This window comes from Numida meleagris, chromosome 12 (assembly GCF_002078875.1).
Source record: "Numida meleagris isolate 19003 breed g44 Domestic line chromosome 12, NumMel1.0, whole genome shotgun sequence".
NCBI lineage: Eukaryota > Metazoa > Chordata > Aves > Galliformes > Numididae > Numida > Numida meleagris.
In genome coordinates this window covers 11,038,676-11,051,254 of record NC_034420.1, presented here as the reverse complement: position 1 = coordinate 11,051,254, position 12,579 = coordinate 11,038,676, and the positions used below count along the sequence as shown (strand labels likewise).

The window sequence follows — 12,579 nt, the reverse complement described above, 5'->3', positions numbered from 1 at the left end:
TCTTTCCTTCATTTGGTGATTGACAGATTATTGTAATTCAGGAGTATTAGACCATAATGTATAAAGCCTGCTTCTGCAACCCCTCCAGCTCTGCAGTGAATTTATGTGCGGATTTTATTATTAAATCGCTGCATTATGAGAAGAGCTCTTGTTCCTACGAGAAGAAAATTCTTTTATTCCACTTCTGAGTGAGCACAATTTCCACAGGATGGGACTTTTCCCTTCTAATTAGCATAATTATGGTAATGAGCTAGACTGAAAAAGACAGAGAATTCAAAGGACGCATTTGGAATATATGTTGACTTTAAAATATGAAACATTGGTATTTGTTTGAGCAAAAAAGCAAAAAATGCTCAAGAGAACATGGTTCATTTTATGAGGGTTCAGTACTAAAGGGCTCCATGGCAGGGAGTTGGGAGCCATGAAAGGCAGATGTTGAACTCTTCCCTTCTGTGTCAGTGGAAAGGGAAATTATTATCCCAGAGAGGAATTTTGCAAGTGATGGTTTTGTTGTAGTAACGGCATTGGGATTCATGATCATTTTCCCAAAAGGTCTGCTAATCCTTTTCTCTGCAAAAATGTTCTCTCAAATTGAGTGGTTTATTTCATAGAAGTCCTGGGGTTTTTTTTGTGCCACGCATCATCATATTTTGAGTAAACGCACTTGGAGTTCCCTCTGAGAAGAAATACTTCCTGCCCAAAGCAGTTCCAGCAATATGCAGTAAATCCTGAGCTAAGCTTTCTTCAAGCACTGGCTGAATGATTTGTTTAGAAATGGTACCAGCACAAGTCTGGAGTTGTTTCAGGGGGTGGGATTTAGTCCCTTTGGCCAGCTGTAACTTGTTCTTTCTGCTTCTTAAGACTTTTCCTAACTCCCACTGAAGTCAGTGTGTAAGTTCTTTGTTTTAAACGACAACTGCATATAGCTCTTGAAGTAATCTTCATAATAAATAGCACTGGCTTTGGTGAGCACTTGGTGAAAGAGGAGAAAGGTGCTGTGGGACCATGCACATGGCAGGTGTCCCTAATGCCACTGTGATGTGCAGTGGGGTTATGTCCCCTGAGCACACCTGCTTGCATCTGCTAGCTATCAAGTTGTGTCATTTTTTCCTCTGTAAAATTCTAGAGACAAGCAGGTTACTGTGACAACTGAGCTAGATGGATGCCTTCCTTATTAATTACACATTAATCTGTCATTTATTCCACTTTAGAGTATGCTGGAGGCATCTTCTGCCTCTTAGTCTGTAGTCGTACAGAGCAACTAACAAAACCAAGAGTTTCCACTTGGAAACAAGGGCTTGGAGCTTTGTGTAGACTTGGTTTGGGCTGAGTTTTACATCACCTTAATGGTCTTAAAGAGGCAGTTTCCTCTTTTGTACATGGCATCCTGCCTTGTATCAGCAATACAGCAGGAGCAGGTGATTGTCCCCCTGTACTCAGCTCTGGTGAGGCCACACCTTGAGTGCTGTGTTCACTTTTGAAAGACGAGAGACATCGAGGCCCTGGAGCGTGTCCAGAGGTCAACAAAGCTGTGAGGGGTCTAGAGCAGAAGTCTTATGGGGAGCAGCTGAGGGAACTGGGATTGTTTAGCCTGGAGAAGATGATATAGCTAGCTCCCTAGATTGTGGTGAGGTGGGGGTCGACCTCTTCTCCCACATAACTAGCCATAGGACAAGAGGGAATGGCCTCAAGTTGCAGCAGGGGAGATTCACATTGGATATTAGGAAAAATGTCTTCTCTGAAAGAGTGGTTGGGAGCTGGAGCAGGCAGCCCAGAGAGGTGATTGAGTCTCTCTCCCCGGAGGTGTTCAGGAAACATTTAGATGTTGTACTAAGGGACATGGTTTAGCTGGGAAATATTGGTAGGTAGACGGTTGGACTAGATGGTCTTGGAGGTCTCTTCTAACCTTGGTGATTCTATGATTCTGTGATAATTCCTTGGTAAGTCAGCAGCCATCTGACTTCTACGTAGTGATCACAAATGATGGAAGGGAGTAAAAGTGTTTTCATAGCTCATACAACTTCAACAGCAGCTTCTGGAGGTCATTTTCCAGTGGCTACCTCTTACAGTTCGTCCTTACTCTTTGAGCTCGATGTCTCTGTCTGACCAATTGCTGCAGCACCAGACATAGTACGGAGGTGTCCTCTCACCAGCTGTTGCAAGGGAGCCTTCTGTGAGTTAGCTGCTTGCTAGTCCTGCAAGTTACAATTTTGTTTTAGGGTGCCAATTTATAGCAAATATTTTAGCTTTGCTTCTTGTGTCTCCCTCCTTCCTTGGAGGACGTATGGACTGGAGGACATAGGCACTCGGGGTCACCTTCCTTCCCCCAGTGATGTCTCAACGCAGCTCCTCTGTGCTGTGCCCATCATCTTCATGTGGAAGCACTACTAGCAAGACATCTGACAGGATGCCTGGGGCCAAAAGGTGACAAAAGAGCAAGGAGATAGGACCCAGATGTGGACATGAGACCTTGCGGTGCAATTCAAAGCATGGCTGTACCTACAGCGTTATGTCAGAGATACTAGGTAATGCTACATTGGTTTGTTTTTCTCTGCTGTCTACACAAACCCATAGGTGAGGTCTCAAAGCAAGTCCTCAGGACAAAGGAAGAAGCTGTCACACTCTCCTTATTTTGGAGGTGAAGTTGCTCAGGACCATGCTTTGTAACCAGCCCTAACTTTCCAGAACTGAGCCCACTGGTGGGTTTTTAGGCTTTCTTGGCTTCCACAGGAAAATACTGCGCTGATCCTCAGCTAGACAGTGGTCTCTTTATGGAAATGACTAATTAAGTGAAGAAAATGAGAAGGAGTGAGGGCAGATCCTATTAGAGCCAGTAGGTGTTTGAGGTTGTGAAGAACTGACAGCAAAGTGCGTCTCTGCAGACCTTCCTTAAGTCTGTGGAAACTGGAAACATTAATATCAGTGTAGAGGTAGAAGAGCACAGAAATCTTCCGAGGAAGGTAAAGAAAAACAGGTCACCTGCATTTGCTGTTTTTTTCCTCCTAACTTCGAATGTATTGAGCTGTGTAATAACTTGCACATATCTGGAAGCGATGCAGAGCGCAGCAATCAATAATACAAGCAACAATAATCAGGTGTTTCAGCCATCTGACATGAGCAGTCTCCAAAGATAATTCTCTCCCACAGGACGTTACCAAACATAACTTCAGTTTATTCCCAGTAAAAGAACCAAATCCTTACCTGCCATGCAGAGACAAACCTTGCTGCAGAAAACTGATACGGCATGGAGGTGCAGGAAGAAGCATGAGGATAACTGCTTTTTCACCAAGCAGCACTGACACACGCTGGGCTGGTGGTGGCCAGCAAGCAGCTGGAGCTCGCGGTGTTTGCCATCATTGGTGTCCCTAGAAAATCCTTAGGAAAAGAGCAATAAAACAGTAAACAGCACATTTGCCTTCTATATTCGGAAATACCAGAGGAAGTGCAGAGCAGTGTGAGGCTGAATTTATGGTCTGTAAAGAACAAAGCATCATGGCACAAAGGCTGAAGCAAGAGCATGCTGTAGGTTAGCTGTGGCATGAACCCAGCCTCATTTAACAGAGCTACCATAGGTGGCATACATAACTGGAATTCCCCCAGAGCAGCCCTAATTGGTGCAGTTACTGCAACTTGCAGATATTCACCACAATAATTATGTGTCTCTGGTCAGGTTGGCTGTTTTCTTATTCTGCTGACTGAACTTCCCTGCTACCAACCCTACAGTTCAAAACAAAGTAGAAAGAAACGCACAGCTGTTAAAAAGGAAAACAAAACAAAAAAGCCAGGCTTTGCCTGTGCATATGGCCCCAGGGCTGACCTGGAGGCAATGGCTCCTCAGCCTTTGGGTAGCAGCAATGCTGGGTTCTTCCCCTGACGCCAGCACTATCCATTGTAATTGGTTGTTAAACCGAGCTCCCTCTCAAGCTAATAAAAAAGAAAGTCCTCCGTCATTCAGCAATACCAAAATGACATTTATGTTATTGGGGATTTTACCATTGCTGTCCCATTTTAACACGGAGCAGCCAGTGACAGCACATCAATTTTTATGCCTGCCCATTACAAGGCATTGTATAAAAAGAGAGGTGGCTGAGGCAATAAAAGTGATGTGGAAGTTTTCTCCCTGCTCTACCAAAAACCTGAATAATTCAAAGCAGGTGGAATGGAAAGTTCCTGACTCTGTGCCTCCTGTTTTCCAGCAGTTAGCCTGGATGCTCCCACAAAGCTGGTTTGTGCCTGCACAGTGAAGTCATTCATTCTCTGTTGAGGAGTCTACTAATAAAAAGGGGAGGAACAGACATTGTCGGACATCAGTGTACCAAATAGTCAATACCACATGGTTTTTTCTTATTCACAAGCAACATAGTGGCAGATAAGGATACATACCAATCACAAAACAGTGTTTAATAAAAAAAAATCATGGTCTCTGTCACTCTGGCCAGCTCCCTGCTACATTTTATAGGTCAAGGTCCATGAAATTTCATAGCACTGGTGCTATATATATATTCACTGTAGCAGAGTATGACATTTAGTTTCTATTAAACCATATACTTTTGGGAGGAGGAAGATGCTTTACCCAAAACAACGCACGCAGGGTTGTCTTTCACACAGTGATTTTTTTTTTTTTAATATATCTGTATTTGGTACCTTTGTATCATTCTGCAAGCTGCAGAATATTTTCTAAATACTATTTAATAATAATTATACTGTTAGAAATTAGGATTACCTGCTCACTTTATGCTCAGATTACAACCTTTGTGTGTTTTTTTGACTGCTGACCCGGAATGTCACTACAAAAAGCTGTCGTTTTTAATCAGAAGGAGCGTGAGCAGTAGAGGGGTAATGATGGTAAGTGTCAGTTCTAAGCACTGCATCCTGACCCCACACACTAGGGAGGGCAGGAGGTAACATCTGGTGAGTGGGGTCGGAATGACGATGTCATTGGCTGAGAAGAATAACATGGAGCAGTGCTTTCTTTACTCTGACACAGTGGTTTTGTATTTTTAAGAGCATATGCCTGCTTGTACAACATGAATTAAATGTGCTCTTGAAGTTCTGCTTGTTGAACATTGTCCCATAGACCTGATGTGTCTTTTTGGATGTATAGGACCAGCTAGCTGTGAGCTATATGGCCCACATGTGTGTTTTTGAAAGATATAATAATCCCACAGGGGAATACTTGGAAACAGAAGGTGAAGGGGAGAAAGGAAGAGAAACACTCGAGGAAAGTGGAATACTGGATTTGTATTACAACTTGGAATACAGTTGTGAGCCTCTGAACTTGCTGGTTTGCCGTAGCTTCAGTGGTGACTTGACAAGTGCCTTCGTTCCACGTTACTGGTGAAGTATTGCCCTACATCAGCTGAGCAGTGAGCCCTGGCAATAGTCAGGACTGGAACCTGCGGGGATGGTCGTTCCTGCAGCTGGATGTGATGTACACCTGCCCACATGACCTGCAGCTTTTCTAATGTCAGTGGAGAACATCCTGCAGTGTGAAAGCCTTCAGGGCTTGTAATCTCACTGAAATGTCTATGGGAAAAGACTTCTTAGAATTTTTTTAGCAGAGCAAAACATGTGAGGGTCTGCAGATAGCAGTAATAATTCCTGCTCACTCCAATCGCAAAGCATACCACTATCAAAATTTAATCTTGGGTCTTTGGCACATAATCATATTTCACTCATTTTCTTCATACTTTAGCTAGAGATAAATGAACCCCCCTCTGTGACATCACCAACCCGGAATTCATAAGCCAGTATTTTACAGCTGGGGCAGGAAATGTAGCAACTGGCACTTTATGACCCATCTCTCATTCCCCTCCCTTCAGCAATCAATAGCATTTTCATCATATCTCTCTATTTAAAGTTTGCTTACACCTTTCATTTCTAAATGATGTGACAGCAGTCAGTCCATCAGCCAGCACTCCTGAACCTTTTTGTTCAGGAGTCATCATGTTGTGGGGAAAGTGATCATTGCTTGGCAGGGAACACCCTGGGACTGATACTTGTTGGAACAGGGGAAGCCCTGGTGAGTGACCAGCATCCCTGCTGAGCCATGCTGTGTCTTTGAGTGGTGGATGTCCCGTGCTTATCAGTGTTCAAGAGACATTTGGATAATGTCCTTAATAATGTGCTTTAACTTTTGCTTAGTTCTGAAGTGGTCAAGCAGTTGGACTTGATCTTTGCAGGCCCCAGCTGAACTCCCTCTTCCTCTCCCCTCCCCTCCCCTCTCCTCTCTTCCTTGCATTCGAAGTGCTTTTGATTATACATCTATCTTTTGCAGTTCCCCCACAAACATTATGTTTCTTAAACACACAGCTTTCTGTACAATTGGATCCTAGATGAATCTAAATCCCACATCTTATTAAAAGTTGTGACTTTCTCTCACAAGCTAAAAGTGAAATATTTTTAGTTAGACCCCATTCTACTCTGAGCCAAAGCATCCATATACCTGTCTTATTGAATAAAAACTGTACAAAAAACTCATACAAAATTTTGACATATATTTTTTTTTGCAATTATGGTTTGTCAGATGTTTCATTACATCTTGGACACACATAACTAAACAATTTCAAAAGAAAATGGACTATTTGTAGTCATCTGCTGGAGACCTGCAGCCAACTCTTTGCCCCATTTGTCAAGAAGGGTCCTTCTCATTGCAGCACAGGGAGCAGTGGGGACTGTGGGAGAGGGCTGGTAACCCAAATGTGAAATCCGAACGAGGAGGGAGAGGTGCATGTTACATCAGTCACTTCAGGCCTGACCTCTGGAACTTTCCAATAGTTATTTGAACACAGGAGACTGACTCAGAAGACCCAAATATTTGGATATGGAGGTTCAGGCTTTTGGGATACGCTCAGGCTGTGCAAGGAGCTGAGGGAAGGCTCCAACCCCAGGATGATCATCTTGGGAAAGAAAAGTCAGGATTCAGCCCATGGCAGGAAAGCAGTCCATTGGGAAGGTATACCTCTTGTATATAGAGTTGCTTCTCCAAGAGCACTTATTTGCAGAAATGTATATTTTGATAGAGCTGTGTATTGTCTTTACAGTATTGAAAGCACAAGAAAGCTGTGAGACATTAAACTAATCATCAATTTTCCACATCTTTTTGTCATAAGCCCTAAGGAAACCATACCAAAGAGTCTTTTTCTTGCGGAGATTTCCCCGAATAAAGGGGTGCATGTTCCATTTATTGCAATCCTCCTACACAGCCAAAACTTACTTTGTCAGTTCAGTGGAATTAATCACATATAATCTATATGGAGTTCAGTAAAATCAATCACACGTTCTTTATATGGATTTGTCATGAATGAGAAGGTGGATTAATATACAGACACTCAGTGAATATTGCAGTGAACAGTTTCCTGTTAACGCAGAGCATCGCTGCATCTCTTTGAGTGGAGATGACTGGCTTAAAAGAGCATCTTTCATCTGTGTAAATGGTTTACTGGGGGGCATTGCAAATTGCTGTGAATGGATTTTTTTTTTTTCACAGAAACTGGGCTAAAAGGATAACACGAGTAACTGCATTCTCTAGTGCCTCCCAGTGTTTTGCATGTTCTCCTCGACAGGAAAGAGAAATCAGTTATTGGCAGCCTGATGAATTTAGTAATTGTAACTAATGGGGTTGTTTCTTTTTGTTTGTGTTTTAGGATGGAATGGGGAACCTGAGAATCACAGATAAGGGTCTAAAGCTGGAAGGAGATTCAGAATTCTTGAAACCTCTCTACGCCAAAGAAATCCGGTCAAGACCAGTAAGTTGTTGGGAAAAGAATAATCAAGTTTCTGCAGTCTGAACTGTAAAAACCCTTGAAGTGGCAGGGTGGTATCATTACTGGATAAATTACTTCAGCCATTCTATACAAACGAAATTTGGGGAGAGAGTCAGGGGGTGTCTCTTGGGTACTTTGTCAAGATACAGCATCCTCTGGGCGGTTACAAGATTGATACATGTGGTTTTATTTGATGTAAGACACAGTTAAAATTCTCGAAGGACCTCTGCAATTTCACACGGTCTTTGTGTCTCCCTTCAGGATAAATCATAAGCAGCCCTCAACTGAAAGACCCAATGTTTCTGAGGTATAGGGATAGCGGGCAGTTGTGAAATCCAGCACACATTCAACTGGCTGAAGCTTTCCTGCAGAGAGTAGAGAGCTGATGCCTTGGCAGAAGGGCCTGATCTGTTAGCTGGTGCAATAAACCCATACAATGTGCTCAGTCCTATTTCATGTTGTGCTTTAAAATTATATGCACTTAAAATTCAACGCTGCTCAGTGAGACTGCTTGACAAAAGTGGCAAGGATGTTAACGACTGAAAATGAGGAAGAATCCAAGTGTGATTGAAATAGCATTTTCATGGTAGCATTTCACTGACTGTCAGTGCCTCTTCTTGTTTTTAATGCAATCTTGTTTGTCCTGAGTAGCTGTAAAATAACTGAAAGGATTACATATCCATTCCAGAATCCTTCTAAGAAGATGTCATCCAGCTTGTTTCCTGATCTGAAGTGTTGAGTCAGATACCAACCTTCCATTTTGATAACAATGGAAGATAGCTAATTAAATAAAGTTAACAGCCTTTTATCTCAGCATTTCAGTGGTCTTGTAGAAATTGGAATTTGTAGCATAATCAACGTAACATCCAATACAATATCCGATTTAATTATTGAAGGTTGTAACCTCTGTAAGATGGCTAGGAATTGATTTCAACAAGAGTAATCATTTAGGAAGAGAAGCTAATGAGAAAACGTTCATATCTATAAATGTTTTCATTCCTGAATTGAAAGAGAACCATAAAACCTTATGTGTCATACATTTGGTAATGTAAAGTGTGTGGAAAACGTGCTGCACTCAGTCTGATAAATAGACTGAAGAATTGCTACACGCATTTCTCTTCCTTCAGTTAGACTGCTGAGAATAATATTTGATTACTGAGAGAACTAAGAACCCTTTCTTGCTACTGGGAGTTTACTGTTTACGTACCGTTATACTGATTTACATTTTAATAAGGTGGGGGGACAGAAGGCGTCTCCTTCCTGAGATAATGAAATGAGTTTCCTCACCATTGACAGTTTAATGAATGCAAGAAGTAGAAAACATAAGGTAAGACCTCTGCATGTGCTTCTTGCTTTATCCATCCTCCAAGATTAGTCTTCTTTTTGCAGATACACAGGGAAGCCAGGAAGAGCTGATCTACAGCCAAGCAAGTCAGAGCCTCTCTGCTGACTTCAGTCCATGAGTACTGGAGACTGTATTAACTATTTTGTTGCACAAACCACGTGTATAGTTTCTCTGACTTCTTAGTGGAGTAAAACTGGAGAAGCCTCTGCTGGCTTTCAGGTTGCTCATAGTAATGCTGGAATTATTAATGAACTGGGGCCAACAGGAACAATCCTATTGATTTCAGTCAACTTAGGCTTTCTTGTGCTATGTGTGAACTTGGCCTCTTGTAAGCAAATCAAAGGGCTGCATTCAAAGAATGACACTTACAGATTATTTAAAAACATTATTGAATACCTGCAGCTATATTTGTTTAAAGCATACTAGTATGAGCCAGTATTCTGTTGGAAGGAAGCGTTAAAGCAGTTCCAGAGCTTGATGAGTATTGCTAAAATAAAGTGCCAAACTCAGCACTGACTAATACAGATCCATGCTAATTCTGTAGTAATCTTCCCTGGGTTTTCGGAAATGCGTAATGTGGCTTTAAACGTGCACAGCGCAAGAGAAACAATATGACAAATTGCAGTAAAGAATATCCAAGAAATAAGCTGACGTGCAGTGTCTTCCGTATTCTTAAACAACCTAAGAGCTGCGTACAGTAATAGATTATGATTTTATTTAAAGCTCGAAAGACTTTCAGACGCTGCTTATTTAGAATAGATTCTCAGAAAAAAAAAAATGCCAGCTTTGGTGGTGTTCTGTGCAGTAGATGGAGGGGCCCCATGAGCACCTTGGTGCTGCATGGAAGTGCAGGGGAGGAGTCATGCTTTGTGGCTGATAGTTGGTGCAAGCCTGAATTTGTCACCGGTGCCTCTTCTGCATCTCTAAGTCCCAGGGATGCAGTAATTGAAATACACAGAGACTTGCTTTCCTAGGAGCCGTGCCTTCAGGCTTAAAGATAGTTTTGGATTTCCACTTCAAATGGATTTCTTTTTCAAATTAATTTAGCAGGAAGGGAAGACTGAGGTTTAGGCAGGAGGAAAAGCCTCGAAGTGCCCTCCAAAAAGACTGTGGCTATTTGGGAACCTCTGATTTCTGTGATTTGTGCAGTAGGTATTGTCCCCCTTGATCGCCTTCTGGGGCAGGTGGTTGCTTTTTACTGCTCTCCTTTTGGAAGACAACACAGTGCAGATGAAATTGAGCCAGGCAGAATGAATTTGTGGTACTGTGGCATGCAATTTATGGTACTAACAAAGGTATATCTTTGGCCTTCCCTTCAAAAATATTAGCAGAAGGGTTGTGCTGGAATTGTTCGGTCCCTTGCGAGAGATGTGGGCATTACAATCACAGACCTGAACTGACTTCTGAAAGCTGCTTCCAGCATTTCCTTCTGCATCACCACTGCCTCCTGTCTCAGCAATGACCTTCTGGGCTCACTCACCTTTTCCCTTACCTATTCAAGAACGACCCCACCCCCAGAAACTTCTCTATTAATGTAGGGAGAGGTCTGCTCCTGTTGTTTCCCGAGCCCTGGCTCAGTAACACTTGGTTTGTAATTCCTCCTGGATTAGGACCCATTTGTAAACCTGAGAGCTTGCAAATAAATATAACCTTGCTATTGCATGAGCCTAAGTTTTATTTGGAGAGTGATGAATAGCAACTGGTGGTAGCTGTGTTTGCACCCTTGTAATCTTGTTTTAGAGAAATGAGATAGATGCATTCACTTCTCCTGGAGTGATCAGAGCATCTTAAACTCCCAGCTGAACATATTGCAAACTAAACGGTGTTTTCCATGCCACTTGCATGGAACATGAGCATCTTGCTGTCTTTAATTAGGAAGTTAACTGGACCATGAAGTATTGCCTGTGTAAATAAAAGTGATTTGTACTTAGTCAAGAAGGTGCATTAGGAATCCTCACATTTCTTTACTAGCACATAAATTATGGAGATTATGAAAAATTGGACAGGTCATCTATAAACCCATCTGTAGCTCAGCTGCACTGTCAATCTCAAAATGTAGCTGTCTTTCTAACTGTTGTAATTTATTGTGGACTATCGTATGAACCATCTGCTTGCTTATAAATCAGACAAACTTTGACTGAAAGTTGCACGTAGCAGCACAAATTGTTAATTTTATGTGCTGGAAAGCAATAACAACAGTTTGGTGGTCTGCAGACTTGGTTGCCTTCATCTGAATTGAGCTTTCAACATGGAAATTTTCCTGCCTCCGTTCCGAAGAGCTGCTAACATGCACATTCCTTGAAGCTTACTGTAAGGAGAGATTTAGCTTTTTTTAGAGCAATTGTGTTGTGTGAAGCTTGCCACTTTGAGGAGTTTCAGGTCTGTAAGTAATTTAAAAGGGACGAGACAGAGAGCAGGCTATGTGTATTTTGCATTCCAGTAACAACAGACATAAGTCATATGCTGAGATTCTACAGTACAATCAAGAGAATTAGTTCCTCAGGAACTCTGTGACAACCAATGAGTTGATAATCTCAGCTCTGGGAGGTTGAGAAAGGCATTGCTGGGATGGGATTAGGGCACTTTGGCCCTTTCAGTGTTCAGTTCAAGTGCACAGATAGGAAAAATAAAGCTCAGTTTGCAAACATTTAACCCCAGGCTTCAATTTTCTTAGCCTGGGGCAAAGTGTGGTGCCTACTGATGTCTTCCTTTCTTTGGGTGATGCCAGAGGTCCCAGTCACACTCACTGTGGGATGCACCTTGGGACCATGTCACTGAGAACCGAGTGCTCGCTCAGAGCATTGGAGCGAGCCCGGCCTCATCTGAAGCCAAAGGAAATATCTGGTGCCTGCTGTGGGAGGTCTGGCCTGTCACAGCTCTTGGCTGGGATTCTGCAAGGGCATCTGCTTGGCCTAAAAATTTCACAGTTGTGAATTAGGGCTGATAACTGCTATTCCCTTTACTGGTGTTTAGTAAGTTCTCATCAGCATAAAAGCTAGACTGGCGAGTACATCAAATATGCTTGTCTGTGCTTTTCATTTTCCCCAGCCAGTATTTGAATGATAGAAATTTTGAAGGAAGCTTTTAAGACTGATAAATAATTATTTTGCCAAAGCACTTGTCTCACTATGTTCAAATCTGGAAGAAGAGTGGTATAAATTTAAAGCACGGAAGCAGCTCTGTAATGCAGGTATTTTTCTATATTATTTGCTCTGCGGGTCTACCTGCCCCAAAGCTAAAAATACACACCAAAAAACAATAAACCATATATTTGGGCTTTACAATGACATGTGCCCTCTGTGGGGGCATACCTGCCTCACAGCCATAAATACGTATTTATAAACAGTGCAACATACTAATTTGGATTAAAAAGCAACATTCACCTGTGAGGTGAGGCAGTGCAGATGGCAAGATAATTGCAGCCCTGTAAGAAGCTCAAACTGTGTGGTAGAAGTCTGGCTTTCTGCG

At 42.3% G+C, this 12,579-nt stretch overlaps 1 protein-coding gene across 12 annotated transcripts in view; it reads left to right on the top strand.

Moving 5' to 3' along the window:
- The window catches only part of SGCD (sarcoglycan delta), a 410,388-nt gene that overhangs the window by 322,876 nt on the left and 74,933 nt on the right, over positions 1–12,579 (top strand). For all 12 annotated transcript variants that reach the window (XM_021410212.1, XM_021410219.1, XM_021410211.1 and 9 more), the window contains one exon: positions 7,647–7,748. In XM_021410212.1, the coding sequence (XP_021265887.1) occupies positions 7,647–7,748 (102 nt within the window). The remainder of the gene's footprint in view (positions 1–7,646; positions 7,749–12,579) is intronic.